This window comes from Melospiza georgiana, chromosome 4, assembly GCF_028018845.1.
Source record: "Melospiza georgiana isolate bMelGeo1 chromosome 4, bMelGeo1.pri, whole genome shotgun sequence".
NCBI classification, from domain to species: domain Eukaryota; kingdom Metazoa; phylum Chordata; class Aves; order Passeriformes; family Passerellidae; genus Melospiza; species Melospiza georgiana.
The window spans coordinates 49,071,651-49,084,050 of record NC_080433.1 but is presented as its reverse complement, the minus strand read 5'-3'; the positions used below and the strand labels follow the sequence as shown (position 1 = coordinate 49,084,050).

The window sequence follows — 12,400 nt, the reverse complement described above, 5'->3', positions numbered from 1 at the left end:
GCCTCTGGTCCTTTCCTTGCCTGTCTGTGTGCATTGCAGTAGAGGTCCAAGATGTACCTCTATTAATGTTAAATGTTCAAGCATATGCCATGCTATTATTCTTAGTACTGCCAAGACAAGTCCTGTTCTTGGGCTGCGGGGTAATGATATGGTGATCATGGAGTTAGCTCAAGTGGTATCTTTATTTAATGTAGATTGCCTACTGCAGCTGAATTTAGGAGCTTCCACAATGTCCCAGAAGACAGATTTGAAGAACTGCTGCTTTCTAGATCCACTTACCACTCATGGTGTGTATGGCTTGCCTTTATGTCATGTTGAATTCATGTAGAATTGAATATCCCAGTTATCCTAATACCTTCATATGTGATTTATGAGTTACAGATCTTTAAATATATGTAATGTGGAAAAATTTGGCTCATGATTGTTACCTAGATGTTGGCAAATGTTGGTTTTGCTTGAGGATGTGTTAAATCTTTCCTTACTGATTGCCTGAGTGGATATTATCTGCTTCTCTTACCCAATAAGTGCTTTAGATCCTAAACAAACTAAAAGTTTCCAAAAATTGGGAAGATGCTCACAGCATACCTGTGACAGGAAGGCTGAAAGTTTTCCCTGTTTCAACTGAAGACTGAGAAGGCTGTTAGGAGAGTAAGAGTTTTGGATCTGAGAAGCTCCTGAAGTCTCTATGCATCTCCACAGAGAACCTCTGTCTGTAAGGCAGCTGTGAATGTTGTTTTCAGATTGTACATTCAGAGAGGAACTTTGAGGCCAGAACATAGATGTTATGCACAGACTCCTTTTCAGTCTGCTTGAAACTGCACTCTCCTGATCTTTTTAATTTTTTTTTTTGTTTTTTTTTTTGGTTTTTTTTTTTGGTACATAGGTTGTCTCTTTGCCTTACTTTGATTTCTGTGAAGGGTGATTTCCATGTAATTAGCAAATACTTGGTAATTTCCATGGAAGCAGAAAGATGATGGGGCACGTGTTTGAGTGTAGTAGGGTCTTGTTGAATTTTACTGGGGATTATTGACTGTTTGATTAAAGCCAGATCAAAGTGCTGGAAGAGACTGACTTGAATATGTGCTATCCCTGAGAGTCAGTTTCTCTTCTTCGTCAATATTTCACCTTCCCAGACTGGATGCTGCAGTTGCTTCAGGAGAAACATGAACCAAAACTCAATAATGGCATGTGTGTGTTTGAGACATTTTATATCATTCATTTCACAATTATTAAAGCAGCAGATTTGGAAATCTAATTGGCTGAAGGTTTTAAATACATTTAAGCTTTGTTAAGTTTCAGGAATTCCATGTATATTTTCTTCTGTTCAAAATAAAGAGAGAACTGACTTGCTTGTTAGGCTGCTATGAGTTGTGGTGCTAAGGGAAGCTGGTAATGTTGCAGCTAAAATTGGTATTGATTTAAAAACATTGTGTCTTATATTTATGTGAAAGTAAATTATCATATTTGTATCCATATATACACACAATATAATGCTCTCTCCTTGATTAGTGCTTTATAAGATCCTGTTCTCATGTGACAGTGTCCTGCAAACTGCTACAGTAATTGATGTAAATTTGTAAACTTAAAAAGCTAGGAATATATCTTTTAATTTGCCACTTAAACTGATGCAATCCCAGCACACTTTTACATTAATGTATACAGATTAGAACTGTTTGTAGTTATCATGTTTTCTATTGGCTATTTGTGATCAACTGAGGTATATTTTTATAGTGTTAATATGTTGTCTCTTTTACACATATAATAGAGTATTTTGTAGGGTACATGTGGTGTAATTAGTTTTTAACTGTAAATATTTTTAACTGAGATTCGGAATAGAAACCATAGCATCATGCAGACGATCATACAAATTTCTGTATCTCATGGAGAAGAATGCTTATATTCAGCAGTTGTTTTGTTTTACTTTTTTTTTTTTTTTAATATATAGTATTTTATATAAAGCCAGCACAGAAAAAACTGAGAGCCATTATGTTGGAAAATTTTTGTGCAAAGTGCATGGTGTTTGTGAATGCCACTACTATGAGCAGACTTAATATTTCTTGGAATCAGAATGAGTTTGTCACTCCTGGCAAGACAGAAATCAATTGCCATTAGTAATTGTGATTAGTTTTCATTTAAAGATGATTGAAGTTGGACTGTGACAAATCCTTCATATTAATTAGTAGAAACAAAGTGTTATGACAAGAAGTTCAACACATTCAGTTAATATCATTAAAATAAATAAGAGCTGCATTTGACATGCCTTATTTTAGTTATGCAAAATATATATGTTCATGTTGCTTTGTGTTCATTTGAGCATGTTGTATTGTTAATCAGGCACTGTGAATATTATTGACTTCATTTTTAAAGTAGAAAACTGTGTTCAGAAAAATCTAAATAAATCTCCAGAACACTCTGTTTAGTCTTCCTATATTGTTTTGGGAAATAAAATTTTTTAAAAAAACAACCAAACGAAAACCCCTCAGCTTTGCATTTCTCATTTAGCTATTTTGAGAAATATGTATGTCAACTCTTAATTTAAATATTAAATTGTGAATTTATACAGTCACCTTAACCTGACTTTCTGTGAAACCTTGTTGGAATAATGTTTTGATGGAGAGGGAATATTAACACTTGGTAAAACTTCATGTACTACCATTTTCATATTTCCGATGACAGTTTCTTTGCTTCTCTAGTCTGTTTTAGGAGGTGACAGCACACATCTTTAAATAGTAGTATCAGAGGAAAAATAGTAATGTGTAGTGTTGAAAGTGCACAGAAATACAAAGCTAAAATAAAAGGGGAAATGTGCTTTCAAATTTGCAGAACAGTATTTTCCAGCAATTTGCATCCAGTCATTTGGGAAAACCTGTTGCATTTATTTTGATTTGTTTAATTCTTTGCGGAGTCTTATAGTGTATTAATGAAATTTAAAAACTGGAAAACCACAATGTATAATATATCTCTTTTATTTTGTACACAATGCTTTCAGAAGTCATGGTCTTGAAATGCAAAGCTTCAGTGTTGTTTCCAGTTTGGCTCGATTTCTGTTGGAGAGCACGGCTTTGGAGTGATTTCTGCAGGGGAGTGTTTGTGGGCTCTGGAGAGGGAGTTGCTGTTCCTTGGGCCGTGTGTGATGCCCTGGCTGGGCTGGGCTGGGCTGGCCCTGCTGGAGGAGTGGGAGAGCAAGAGGATGATGCTGCTGCTCTGCCAAGTCATACCTGGGGCAAAGGGAAAGAGGAGCTGGTGCTGTGCTCTGTGTGGCATCTGGGAAGAGCAGAAAGTGTTGTTAGAAAGTCACCTGTGCGGCATTGCCATGGGATCATTTGTATAGGATGTTTGGGAGCCAAAATCCAGGGGGAAGATGGGTTTCATTTTTATACTTGTAATTTGAAACTGTCTAGAGACTGTAACAGTGTTTATACTTACTAGTGATTTTTTTTTTCATTCATAAGGCTGGAAAGTAATACAATGAGAATCATGATTTCTAAAAGTTCTGACTATAACCCTTCCTGTGGAATTCTAGAAAGGAATTCCAGCAACTACAAAAATTTCACTTCTGCATTAACTCTGCTGGCAGAAACAACTGCAAATGCATTTCTTTATCTGAGACTATACCTTTTTATTTATCTACAATATTTTTTATTTCTTTACAGATATTGATTTATGATATAGCATCTAAACTACTTGTTTTCTTTTCTTCCAGGCTGCTGAATCAGGAATAATAAAAGTGAAAACAATAGCTGCACGAAACACAGATATTTTGGCAGGTAATTATTTGCTGTGCAGTAGGAAGAATAAAGCTGAGTTACAGATCAAAATGTTAAAAAGATGTCTTGGATATGTCTAATAATGCTTCTTGTCTTTAAGGGTATGCTGTATTGTTGATGCGTTACTTTTGGGCACCTAGCAAAAAATCCAGTGCAGAAATTTTTTAACACTACTTGTTTCTTGTTAGTGCTATTAGGATGCTGAGGAAGGGCTCCACTTTCAGTTGATGCTCTACAAAAGTAATCATCCACTTAGAAAAGTACCATGAAATACTCAGGCCCTACATTCTCAGTGTTTTAGCTGTTGTGGTTGAGTGCTCTATGTTCTGCAGTATGATCCACATCTGTGTATTAGTCCAGCCTTTGGGACTTGTAACTGGCAGGCAAAAATCTGTCTTTATCTGAGACAAGATAATTCAATTTAAGATGTTCCAATGCCTTAAGGGATGGGACGTATCTTGTGAGATGCAGATTTGTAAGTGCTTAAACAATATCTCCTGACTGTCTTCAGCTTTATAAAGTTGGCTCCTTGTCAGTTGCTGGTAAAGCCCTTGGCCAGTTTTGAATGTCCCTGCATCAATAATTGAGTGTCTACCCCAGATGTAGTCAAAATCCTTGAAATGTTAGATTGTTTGGCAAGTCCAGTGAAATAGCTGCAAAACCATATCTACTTTTGAGATATGTCAATCAGGTATTGTTAAAGAGGCATTTTCTAGGATTATTTGTATTAACAGACCCACTCCTCATTATTTCACTTTAATGCCTCTTTTTTATTTGTTTATCTTCTTTGTTTTTACTGCTGTCATGTATGCTGACATAAGTGGGAAAAGTTTGCCAGGTAATGTCAGCTATGTCAAAATACACAAATGAAAAAGGGAAGGCAGTATTTAGCCATTTTGGAAGCTGTCAACATATTACTGCATAAAGAAGTTTTTATTTTAGAAAGCTAGTTTCTAATCCTGCAAAGTTCTCTGTTTTTTAGTTTTCAAAGGGAAGAGATAGGAAAGATCTTTAAATTTAGTCATGGATGGGCAGTCTTTGCTTTCATCTTTTTGAGGGAACACTTTCTCTTAGTTGGTAAAATTTTTAAAATTATTTACTCTTGTAAAGTTCAAGTTCAAACTGGAATGTACTTAGTATTTATTTCATTCAAAAAACCTGCACAGATTTGTTGTTAAGAGGTTTGAGAAACCAGCAGGTCCTAAAAGTTATTTTGATTAGTTAATCTTTGCTAATAGGATAATAAATTTTGCTTCCTCTGTTCCACAGTTTTGTACTGGGAAAATGTACTTTGCCTGAACATTATCCTAATATTCCACAGTTAAAGCATAATGTCACTAAACAGACTCAATTCTTTATGAACTTTTGTGTTTTTTGAGGTATCAATTAAAAGCTAATCTTATACATAAGGTAGTGTCAAGAGATTGTCTATCTAATATTTAAAGTCTTCTGAAGAAAAATTATGTATATCACTTTGTAATAATAAAGCTGCAAAATGCTACAATGTAATTGTGGAATCAGTGGATACATTTTGACTGCTAGATTATTTAGGAGCATCTACAAGACATTCTAGTAATACAAATAAATATTTTGATCAGGATATGATTTTTTTAATATCTTGATGTGAACTGTCATTTCACTAATATAGATAAGAACAAAGATATCAGATTATTTTGAATAAGCTGATCTGGTGCTTTCTTGAAGCATTTTATTGTGTAGGATTATAATTTTTAGGAAAATAGAGGCAGGCTTAAAATCTTTATTAAAATCTTAAAATCTTTGTTATTTTTGGTGGGATATGTTTAACCTGCCAGAACTTTGAGGTCATTGATCTAACTTCTCTCTTTCTCTTTGAAAAGTTAAGTTGAGCTGTTTCAAAGTCTTCATTCTTGTCAGTGTGTACATACTTTATTATTTATTTATAAGAATTTGAAAAATTCCAGATGAGGAGAAAGCCTTTTATCACAGGAGATAAATTTGAGAAATTATTTCCATGTGGCTTTGAGATGTGCAAAAACTTATGGTTTAGGAGTTCTTCTAAAAAATCAGAATTGTAATCTTGCTGATGAAATGAACAGGTAAGTTATACTTCACAAAACCTTCTCATTTGTTATGGTTCAGTAAGGTAGATTTCTTTTTAATATATTCTGCTGTAAATTGGTAGCAAAATGGAGGCAGACCTGGCAATGAGAAATTTATTGTGCATTTTAAGACTGAAGCTAATACAGCCACAGAAACACATGATCACAGAATATTCTGAGTTGGAAGGGGTAATCAGCATTTAGCTCCAGATCCTCTGAATGGGGAACAACTTTGCCTGGTTGCTATAAAACCAGATAGGTACCAAAGGAGATCTACAAAACACTGATTTTTCAAATTCATTAAATAAAAATACTTATATAGATTGTGTTGTGAGATTGTTGCTTTTAATGGATTATAGAAGAATGTATTGTAAAAGACTAAATTAGTTCTTTGTCTTGTTATTTATTAATTCATGCCATTTTAACCATTCAGAACTGTATCTCAAGTTTCATATTAAGGATAAATGTTTTGTGGTATCTTTTTGCTTGCTTTGTTCTGCTTGATGGTTAGAATTTAGTGATAGTTCAGAAACGTCAACTGGACATAGAGCCTGCACTGGCTCTGAAGAGGCTGATGAAACTGGACTGTGTGTTGATATCACCCTGTCAGAACTATTATCTTATAGAAAATTGGCATCCATAATTTATAATAGCCTATTCTTTTTGTAGAAATTTACGAGTCAGTGTTTCAGTTGGAGAATATCACTGAAGTATTTTTTTGTAGTTTTAACTTGTTTCATTTTTTTTCCAAATTAGTTGTAGTGATGCTTAGTAGTATAGATCATGTTTGCATTTTTATGTGAGAATGTATTTTTTGTTTGTGGTAATTGCTGTCCTCTGAAAAGTGTGTGAAACTTTTCATGAATACATTTCTTTTATTACACATAGACTAAAACACAGTGTATGACATTCAGTGTAAGAACAGACATTGAACTTTCAACTGTGAGGAAATTTTTAGTATCTGAAATGGTGATGAGCGGCTAAAATCTTAGAAGTTTGCATGAATCAGCAAACATACCTGCAGATGGAAAACCACTCATCAGTCAGAGCCATGCTTTCCTTTCATATTTTTGGTATTTTCATATTCTGAAATTTTACTATGTCAGATTTCTTGAATTACTTTTATGGAAAAAAGACCTGTTTTATATGCAGTGTAGAATGTTGTATTCATTGTGAAGCTTTTTCTCCTTAACAAAAACCAAAACAAAACACCAAACCAAAAGAAAAGAGAGAAGTTTATGGGAACTAGTTTTCTCCTGGCAAAAGTCCATTTTAAGGAGCTACCCTTTATCACTAAAACAGCATTTGACAAATTCACAGCCAGGTGAATGTACCCAGGATGCAGTCTAGTCTCTCCCTTCCTGTTTTGTCAGTGATGGTTTGCCCTTCCCCTTCCTGCCCTGTGCTGTGGGATGTTGCTCTGTGCCAGACTGGGTTGCTCCTGCATTAGGTGCTGAGGCGAAGCAGAGCAGAAGGACAGTGCTACCAGCCTGAGCCTGGTTCCTGGGGCAAGGCCAGGGAAAGCTCTGGGGTTGGCAGAACCTTGCACCTTCTTGCTAACCACATGGGGTCTTCAATGGATGTTTTGGATTTGGAAAGTCACTTGACTGTATAAGGGAGAAGGTGCTTGGAATTTGAGTCTTGGCCAGGGTAATTGTGGAAGTGAGCTGTGTCAGTCTAGTGTCTGTCTTCACTTGGCTTTTCCCTGTGGTCCATGTGTAAATCCCAAATTTCTGAAACTAGAGATTGCTTTTATTAATAGGTGTGGTTAACAGCTTTTGCATTGTACTTTTCAAAGTATTAAGCATTGACTGCTTCCATATTTCTCTTTGAAAGCATTGAAAGAGAACAGTTCAGAGGTGGTTCAGCCTTTTCTGATGGGCTGTGGAACAAAAGAACCAAAGATCACTCAGCTGTGTCTAGCAGCCATACAGAGGCTCATGTCTCATGAAGTTGTTTCAGAGGTAAGATCGATCTTTATACAAAGCCAGAAATATTTCAGAGTGAAAAATATAGACCTCAAACAGAAGGTGAATGAATTGTTTTAGGAGGCTCTTTATATTATAATGAACATAGTCCACAAAATATTCTACTTATATCTATTTTTTGGTAATTTAAAAGGAAACCTTTTACATTACTAAATAAAAAGGTGAGGCAATATTAGTAACCTCTAGAAGGAAATCCATGAAAATTGAAACCAGCTCATTTAGTTCACATTGTTCTACTGCGGTAACTGAACATGTAATGAACCTTGTGCATCCACAAATATACTCTGTGCAATAACATTATTGTGCTTTTGTTACATTTTATTTTTAACAATAAGGTAAAATGGATGCACATTTTCTGCAGCAGTAAATGTCATGATAGTGTGTTAGGAAGCTGATGAAAATAATGCTGTTAAAATACACCTTCAGTTGTGCTTGCATAATGTAAAATTACACTAATTTTACATTAGTGAATTCTGAGGGTAAAATATATTTTTACTGTGTCTTCCATATTTCCAAGTATAAAATTAAGTACAGGTTTTAATTTGTACTACATATTAAGACATTTCTGTTGTCACTTCTTCAAAGTGACTTTGGGAAGCTTATGACAATGAAATTGGCTTTATAATGAATTCTCAATTTAGTGCTATGGTATAGACAAATAGGCACATTCAGTTGTGATATGTCTTTATGACAGTGATATTCTTACATATGTATATGATATACCAGTACATGAATATTGTAATAGGTGACAAAAAATGTTTCTTTGTAGGCTGCAGCTGGAAACATTATCAATATGCTTTGGCAGTTGATGGAGAACAGTCTTGAAGAACTTAAATTGCTCCAAACAGTTCTTGTACTTTTAACAACCAATACAGTTGTGCATGATGAAGCACTGTCCAAGGTAAGAATTTGTGGTATCAGCTATTGAATTTGAAATATCCAAGGGGAAAGATGGAGAATTTTCACATATGAAGCATGTGAAAACATGAACAAGGAGGGGACTTTCTTGATTCTATTGTGTCCCTATTGTCTTTATGGCTAGACTCTGAAAACAGGATTTCTTTTAGCTTCCTTTTCCATGTGTTTTGTAATTCCTCCACAATAATGCATTTTGGACTTGATTGAAATTTGAAATAAAAATACTGAGCTAATGCCTATTCTTCTCATGTGTTAAATATGTTGTAGTTTTGAATTTGAATCAGAGCACATAGCACAGTGTACACTCTCAGTAACAGAGAAAATGTTAAAAGAAGCTGCCTTCTGCTCTGCCTTAAATCTCTTGAAAACAGTCCAGTTATTGCTCTTCTTTTACTAACTTAGGGTCATAGTTTTAAATATGAAAGGTTTTGGATATTATGTTTCAACTAGGACAAAAAATAAGGCCTCGGTCCATTTAATATAAATTATAAGATACTTCTCTTTGAAGATGCAACATTGTTTACCATCAGTGAATTGTGAAACTGCTTTGTAAGTTGCTCTTCTAGATTACATTGTACAAAATTTGTTACAGCTGGACATTTATTGCACATTCATGTTTCAGTCAAGTTGCTGTAAGATTTTAAACTAATGTGGTGATACTATCAGAGTGGGGTCCACAAATCATAGACATGAAGAAGAGGCAAAAGAAAATTCTGAATCTTGTATGGCTCACAGAATGTAGTACTATGGCAGGGCAGGGTTGAGGTTCTTGAAAGTGCCAGAACACAGTATATGGACAGAAGAACAAGAAACACAGGTTTCACTACGTATGCAGATCTTAATTTTCAAAATTCATTATAAAACAGGTAAGTATTAAGCTATGAGTTGGAGGTAATAAGAAAATCCAGTGGGAAAAGGTATTCAGGTCATTGCCAGCACAATGACACGTTGAACTGCACATCTTAGGAATAGTAGCAGTCAAGGCAACAAGATTATGAAAGTGTTGTGATTCAGTGTGGGAGGAGGAATGACATTTTAGCTTTGGATTTGACTGACCTTTCTGTGATTAACCTTACAATCCTAATGTTCTTTTGACATAATATTCATACAAGTTGTTCTGTGTGATGATTACTGTGTATTCTCTGTATGATGACAGCAATTTTATTGGTACCTTGTAGTGTGTTCAGTTAAATACCACTTTTTGATTGCCTTTGGGGAGGATTACTAATGAGTTTTTTGGCTAGAGTAATCCATAAAATGTATTCTGGTTCTTCAGATAATTTTTTTTTTTTTTTTTTTTTTTTGGACAACTTTTTGACAAACTGTAGCAAAAAGCATTCCTCAATCCATCAACCTTCTTGACTCTTAGTTAAAAGATGAAATGTATTGTTGTAACATTGTTTTTTCTGTTGTTTTTTTTTCCTTTCAGGCTATTGTACTTTGCTTTCGATTGCACTTCACAAAAGATAATATCACAAATAACACTGCAGCAGCTACAGTGCGGCAGGTGGTGACTGTCGTGTTTGAGAGAGTGGTTGCTGAAGATGAGCGATACAAAGGTGGGCATGCTGCTTACTCAGCTTGCTGTTATTTACCTGCTTTTTTGACACATATCAGATGTTTCTCTTTCAGATAACAAAGTAATAAAATGTCTACAGATGCTATAAAAAAGTCACAGGCATCATTAATTTTAACTGTCTTTTATACACTTACTTGTATTTAAAGGAGATGAAATCTTTCACCAATTTGTCAGTCCAGTTCAGTGCAGCAATATATAAAACTTAGATTTTTTTTTCAAGCTGTGAGAAGTGATCTTCAGGTTAGTACTGTAAAGGGATTTGAGGTGAGGACATCATTTATGGTGTAGGTACCGTAGATTACTGAGTGGGAAATATATGGCAGTAGTAATTTTGAAGAGAGCATTGGAAGGCAGTGCTTGGTATTGATGATCTTTGGTAGTCAATCTAATGTTTCTTTCTATAGACATGATAAATTGGAGAAGAATTGCCTGGCCATTCTTATAGGATATTCCTGTAGGAACACTTAATGCATAGTTGGGTTTTAACAGCTCCTTTGTTTACAAAACTTTGTTTTGTTTTGTTTGTTTGGTTTTTTTGCACAGATGCTGTTGACCAGCCAGCTGCAGTTCAAGGGAATAGTAATAGAAGATCTGTCAGTACACTGAAGCCATGTGCTAAGGATGCATATATGCTTTTTCAGGTAGTTGGGAAGCATATATTTATGTATTTGCAGTTAAGATTGGGTACTTTGACATATCTTTAAAAAATTTCAAGAATTTGCCGTTTTTGCAAATTTGCATATTGACAATGTCCTTAACCAGAGCCTTGGGCTTTCTTATGCTATTTATTCTAATTGGTGATGATATGCTCTGTCACAGGGGGATGATGGAAAAATGATTCTAGGTGGTCTTAGAAAATGTTCTACTATAAATCTTAAGTAATAGCTAAGCATAGATGTCTGCCTTAAATTCAAGATTCTTATTTCTCTGAGCCTGTGGTGGGTTTATCCTGGCTGGAACCTCAAATGCCCACCAAGCTACTCTACCACTCCCTGTCCCAGCTGGATGGGCAGAGAAAATAAGATGGAAAACAATTCATAGGTTGAGATAAGGTAGTTTACTAAAGCAAAAGCAAAAGTTTGCATGTGTGTGAGCAAAGTGCATCAGCAAGCAATGTTCAGCCACTTCCTGGGAAGCAGAGCTTCAGAGTACATGATGGTTGCTCCCAAAGGCAAACATTGTAATGAATGCCTCCCTTCCTCTCCCATTTCTTAGGTTCTGTAACTGAGATATGAAATATCACTTTGGTTAATTTTGGGTGACATTTTTTGTCTTCTCACAGGATCTTGTTCAGCCCCTTAGTGGTAGCGGGGGGAAATCTTGAGAGGCAGCACTGAGGCTGTGCCATTGCTATTCAGATGTAGCCAAAGCAGTGGTGTGTTAGCAGCACCTTTCTAGCTACCAATGCAAAGCTCAGCACTGTAGGAGCTGCTGTGGAGAAAATTAACTCCCTCTCAGCCAGACCCAATACAGATCAAAATGCTGCAACTGTAGTTCAGTCCTGTTTCTTGTGGTTGGTATTGGACATTGAAGGCAAGTGTGTAATGAAGAGGAGTAGTTGCATTCATCACAGCAATAAAAATCTTCTTGACTTAGCAAAATCACTGGTCTTGGGATATTTTTGAGGTTAGGAATGAACACACATGCTGCAAGGATACCAGCAAAGTTTGAAATGTCTTTTCTATGCTTTATAATTTATGTTAAAAAAAGTATTTAAGGAAAAAATATGTTGAAATCAGAAAATTACCTGCAGAAGAGGAGAGCATGTAGATTTCATTATGAGCTCAGGAAACTTTCTTGGTACAGGACTGTACAGAGAATGTTAATGTTGCTGTGTTTTTTTCTAAGGATCTGTGTCAGTTAGTTAATGCTGATGCTCCCTACTGGCTCGTGGGTATGACAGAAATGACGCGGACATTTGGCCTTGAGCTTCTGGAGTCGGTCCTCAATGACTTTCCACAAGTGTTTTTGCAAGTAAGTAATTCTTGGACAGAAAACAGGAAGACTTTTACTCGCATAGGTAGTAAAATCTACACTTCGTTAAATCCTTTTTAATTTAACAAGAAT

General features: G+C 35.4%; 1 protein-coding gene across 2 annotated transcripts in view; it reads left to right on the top strand.

The window, feature by feature from the left end:
- Window positions 1–12,400, top strand: part of MON2 (MON2 homolog, regulator of endosome-to-Golgi trafficking) — a 65,152-nt gene that overhangs the window by 9,360 nt on the left and 43,392 nt on the right. For both annotated transcript variants that reach the window (XM_058022156.1, XM_058022155.1), the window contains exons 2-7: window positions 3,704–3,767; window positions 7,685–7,812; window positions 8,606–8,737; window positions 10,184–10,313; window positions 10,877–10,974; window positions 12,182–12,307. In XM_058022156.1, coding sequence (XP_057878139.1) covers window positions 3,704–3,767; window positions 7,685–7,812; window positions 8,606–8,737; window positions 10,184–10,313; window positions 10,877–10,974; window positions 12,182–12,307 — 678 coding nt within the window. The remainder of the gene's footprint in view (window positions 1–3,703; window positions 3,768–7,684; window positions 7,813–8,605; window positions 8,738–10,183; window positions 10,314–10,876; window positions 10,975–12,181; window positions 12,308–12,400) is intronic.